The sequence below is a fragment of the Pelophylax lessonae genome, assembly GCF_965119305.1.
Source record: "Pelophylax lessonae genome assembly, chromosome: 2".
Classification (NCBI taxonomy): Eukaryota; Metazoa; Chordata; class Amphibia; order Anura; family Ranidae; genus Pelophylax; species Pelophylax lessonae.
Window position 1 is genome coordinate 269,649,802 of NC_138769.1, and position 5,428 is coordinate 269,655,229.

The 5,428-nt window shown below is 43.3% G+C and overlaps 1 protein-coding gene across 1 annotated transcript; it reads left to right on the forward strand.

The window, feature by feature from the left end:
* Positions 1–2,178: 2,178 nt before the first annotated feature.
* On the forward strand, positions 2,179–3,530 carry LOC309546662 (putative nuclease HARBI1; the record flags this gene model as incomplete). Its single annotated transcript, XM_082246383.1, has 2 exons — positions 2,179–2,616; positions 2,739–3,530. The coding sequence occupies 2 exons, from the start codon at positions 2,179–2,181 to the stop codon at positions 3,528–3,530; spliced, it is 1,230 nt and encodes a 409-aa protein (XP_082102509.1).
* Between the last annotated feature and the right edge of the window lie 1,898 nt (positions 3,531–5,428).

Sequence of the window (5,428 nt, forward strand, 5' to 3'; positions counted from 1 at the left end):
TATAGCAATAACTACAGCCTTCAGCTGTTCGGAATGAGGAAGTTAAGGCCTCTATAATTTGTCCAAAGGAAGTCTAAGGATTGCTGCCTCCTGACACCGTGTGGGGAGAGTAGGACAGTCAGATGTGTGCCTCCCGACGCTGTGTGGGCATGGGAGAAGGGATGCCCCCTGAAGCTGCGTGAGCATGGGGAAGACCTCCTGAAGCGATGTGCGCTGAGGAGGGTAACAAGTGTGAAGACTACTCAAGTTGAAGTCTTGGATCGTTTCTATGTGAAAAGAAACCAATGGACATTTCCTGTGTTAAGGGGAAAATAATTAAGACTGAAGACTACTTAAGGTGAGGTCTTGGACTATTTCTATGTGGAAAGAAATAAATGCACTGTTTGCTATGTGAAGAGACAAAGGAATGTGTTCTATGTGAAGAGAAAAGCAAAGGGACATGTTCAATGTGAAGAGAAAAAGGGACATGATCAATGGACATTTGTTGTGTGAAGAAAAAACATGGACTATTGAGTGTCTGCTATAGGATCAGCAAAGTTTGCCCAACAGTAGGTTGGAGACAGACTCCATAGGTAGGTTCCTGTATGTGAGAAGGTAGCCGCCCACAGTGGCAAGGATTTATTTTATGTTTTATTTTTATTTTGATGTTTTTGAGGCTTGCACTTGTGTGAAGTAAATTGCAAGAATAAACCAAACTGTTGTTTGCAACCACTTCTCGGCTATCTCCCTGTGTAAACGCACCCCCCAAGGGGTCATCCATACCCGCCACCAAGCTGAATCAATCCCACATGTGGTGGAGGTATGCATTGGGCAGAAGCAGAGATCCCTGCAAAGAAGTGCATATGTTCTATGAATTTTGTCTGGTGCATGAGATTGCACAATCTATGTGTGCAGGAGAGAAGATCCTGAAAGAGAGAAAAACTACGTGTTTTAAAGAGACAGTGGTCTCAAAATTTTCGATGAACTTTGTCTGGTGCATGAGACTGCACACACTGTGTGTGCAGGAAAGGAGATCCTGCAAGAGAGAGAAAAACTACTTGTGTTAAAGAGACAGTGGTCTCAAAATTTTTTGCTGGACTGTGAAAAATTTGTTTGTGGAGTTATTGAAGATGGGGCGATCAAAACGCCTGAAAGATGCAAAGATAGCTGAAATGAGAGACCGGATTCTATGGATGGAAGGGATGTTACCGTCTGAATGAGCCCCATCCATGCCTAAAGAGAGTCTACTAAAGAGGAAGGTTGTTGTCCCTAGCAACCCTGAAGCAAATGCGGATTTTCAGCGGAGCTTTGCAGCTCAACAAAAGGCTCACCAAGAGAGCATGGCAGGCTGGAAACAGAGACGCCAGCAGCAAATAGAGGTCATCGGTTTGGAGGAAACCGAGTATGTGTGCAGGGCTGAGATGGATGCCTTGCAAAGGAAAATGGAAGAAAAGGAACACGCCCTGGAGTTGCTTAGGATGGAGCATAGAAACTTGCAGGCTCAGGTTACAGTGGGAAGAATCCACTGCTCTTCTTTTTTCCGAGTTACAAAAACGTGGAGAGACTATAATGGAGAAAAATACCATCCTCATAGAAAAGGAAATTGAAATTCAGACTTTGCAGAAGCAAAGTATGTGTGATATGTTGGAGTTGCGTAATCAGCTGGAAAAAAGTCTTCAGTCTTTGGAAGCTACAAAAATAGACCTGCAGGAGGCGCAGGAACAGAATGTCGCTCGGAAAACGACATTGTCTCTCAGCGACAAGGAGAAAAGTGAGGGAGAGGCTAAATTACTGAGTACTGTGTATGAGCTCACCACTTTGAGCAATGTGGTAGATGAATTGCGTACGGACTGTGAAAGTTGGAAAGATGAAGTCCAACGTGTCCAGCAGCAGCTAATGCCCAGTACACACGATCTGAAAATCGGGCGACGTTCCATCCGTTCTTTTTCGTATTCTAGCAGCTCTCAATAATATTCGCTAAACGGGAGAGGTTACTCACGATACGAATTTTCTCGGACGATAATTCTTAGCTTCCGGTATGCGTAACCACGCTGTAGCGTGTGAGAGGAAATGATGTAATGTGCGTGTGACCCCTCTAACCACGCCTTGAGTGCCTTCGTGACGAGCTGTTCAGATTGTTCGTGTGTTGCCGCGTTATTTCACTCGTTCCCTCGCACGTTCTGTCTGATACCTGCAAAGATGGAGGATACCAGCCTTCCAGTTGCTATGCTAGGCGTTCTGGCTATCCAGAACGTTCTGAAGCAAAAACAACAGAGAAGACGAAGATCGTGGAGTAAGGAATGGCTCCTCAACCGTTCTAAGTACTCACACATGCATCTCATCCGTGAGATTCAGGAGAACAATCCGGATGATTTCCGCAATTATTTAAGAATGGATGATGACTGCTTCCAGCATCTCCTGTCATCTGTCACTCCCCGGATACAGAAGCAGGACACAAACATGCGTGAGTCAATCAGTGCAGAACAAAGGCTGATAGCCACCCTGCGGTATCTGGCAACAGGAAGAAGCTTGCAGGACTTGAAATTCACAACTGGAATATCCCCGCAGGCCCTTGGAAAGATCATTCCTGAGACCTGCAAGGCGCTGATTACTGCTCTACAGAAGGAATACATAAAGGTAATTTTTCTAATTACTCTCAGATATTACCAATACCAACTGCAATTTTCTAAAATAATAGTTGTTAACCGTTTTCTGACGGCAGCGCACAGATTTATATATTTTTTTATTTGTTTTTACAGTTCCCCGAGAACACAGAGGAATGGTTGGAGGTGGCCAAAAACTTTAATGAAATGTGGAACTTCCCAAACTGTGGAGGTGCGATAGATGGGAAGCATGTACGCATTACCCCACCTGCCAACTCCGGATCTTATTACTATAATTACAAGGGATTCTTTAGTATGATCATGATGGCAGTTGTGAACGCTAACTACGAATTCCTATACTTAGATATAGGTACAAATGGGCGCCACTCAGATGCCAGTGTTATTGAGCAAACCGAGTTCTATAAGCGCCTCCAGAACGAGACACTGAATTTACCAACAAATGCTCAGAATGTGGAAGGTCTCAATTTCGTTTTCATAGCGGACGATGCGTTTGCATTTGGAGAACATTTGATGAAACCTTTCCCCATGCGTGGCTTGACCACAGAGCAGAGGATCTACAACTATAGGCTGTCACGTGCACGCAGGGTTGAAGAAAATGCGTTTGGAGTACTGGCCAACAGATTCCGCATTTTTCAAACTGCCATTAACTTGGCAATGTATAAAGTGGATACTGTTGTTTTGGCATGTTGTGTCCTTCATAACTACCTCCGCCGCCATGTACAGGGGTATGCTGCATCAGCACCAGATCGGGAAGGTGATAGATCTGGAATATCCAACCGCGAGGATGGGCAGGAGTGCCTTGCTGGACTGACTTCTGTGGACCGAGTGCCTTCCAGGCTACCAACCCAAAGTGCTCGGCAAAGCAGGCTGGATTACCTGGCATATTTCAATGGAATCGGTGCAGTGAGCTGGCAGAATGACATGTAGAATGCTATACCGTATGTGTCAGAAAACATCTTTGCTACATGGTCCATTTAAGTTTGTACAGCTGTTATGTTATCATATGTGATCTTGTACTTGCCTGTTTTGAATCAATTTCTTGAAAAATAAAAGGGTGAAAGAAACTGCTCAAGTGTCTTTTCCATAGCGGGTACTTATGAGAAGTGACATTCGCATATACCACATTTCAATGACAAAGGTGTTTTATTGAAGTGAGGAATCATTGCATTTTTGAACCACTTTTATTCAAACACTTTTCTCAAAAAATAAAGGTTACATACATTATGTTCTTGCTCTGATTCTTTTCCAAAAAAAAAAAATTTAAATAACATTATTCAAAAAAGTCAACATTGCACTATTTAGGTGTGGCTGTACATAGCATACTGCACTGTCAGGAGGTACACTATTGATGTCATATGCTTCGATTCATAGAATTGTGTTACAGCCATCTAGTTTAGTTTGATCAAACATTATCATTAATACACAGGACATGATATGGTCCCAAATGTAAATAACACACTTGTGCATTGGGAGTGTAGGCCACAGACGGTGCAATTGTGTCTATCCTACAAAATGAAAAATCGTATGAATGCAAAATCCTCACAGACTGTTGCATCGTTGTGTTCTACTGGAGGGAGGAGCGGGAATGCCATTCCTGCCACCGGGAGAACAAACAGGTATTATTGATAGAAGCTCTCTCCGCTGGCAATAGTTTAAATGAAAAAAACTGACAGGCTGGTTGTACCCAAGCTCATCAATTGACCAACTTGCGTGCAATCAGACTACCCATAAATGATTTTAGGATTGTTTGGTCTCTGCTGAACAGAGATAAAATGTAAACACACAATGTCCAGCTAAATGTAGACTTGAAAAAAGTCTGTCAAGGTAGGCAAATGGTGCTCATGCAAGACCCCGTTCACACTGGGGCGACCTGTGAGGTGACCTGGTCGCCTCACAGGTCGCTTTACATAGAGAAGCTGCGGACCCGTTCTAATAGGAGCGACACAAGTCGCTCCGTCAGGGTCCGAAGCTTCTTTGGGGAGACCCGGAGCGACCGGCATAGACTTCAATGATATGAAGTCTGTGCCGGCCGCCCCGAGGTTCGTAGCGCTCGCACCGCGGAGGTAGTCGGATCGCCCCAGTGTGAACGGGGTCTCATTACAGTTGCACCTGCAAACCTTCCACCGACCTACCCAAAAAAAAATATAACAAAAAGAACATATTTTCTGATGAAAACCCAATCTCCATTGTTCGATATTTATATGTGCACAACATAAGAATCAACCACATATGGAGGGCAGTATTGCAAGGAGACCTTGTGCCTCTTCAACATTATTATTTGAAATAACAACATTATAACCTTAATGTTTTTGCACAACTTAAACATGAATTTAAAACTATATCATGTAAACTTTTAACTCCTCCCACCCCCCTTCAAGCTCCTATGTCGGCTGCCTTGTATGCCTACAATTTTGCAAAAATATCAATCGTATTTTGCAGTAAACACAATATAGAATTAGTTGCTTCCTGAATCTGGTGAACTTGATTGCAGCAGTGAAGCAAATCAGCAGACAGACGGGCAATAGTTGTTTGATTCAAACTGTGCTCTGTGTAGGAAGTAATACTAATTAATGGCCATAATATGCTTGATAGAACATAACAAACAGAAACAAGACATGATCATGTGACTTACGGGAGGATGATGCAGGCTCTGCAATGTCCACATGTGTTGGCTTCATGACATCTGTACCCACAATCTCCAAAGTGTCTTCATACAGGTTATCCATTTTGCTGTCATAACTGGTCCTTTCTTGAACCTCCATATGCTCTTCTGGTGTAGCATCTGCATTTCCAAATATAAGTTAATATGACAATATTACAATATC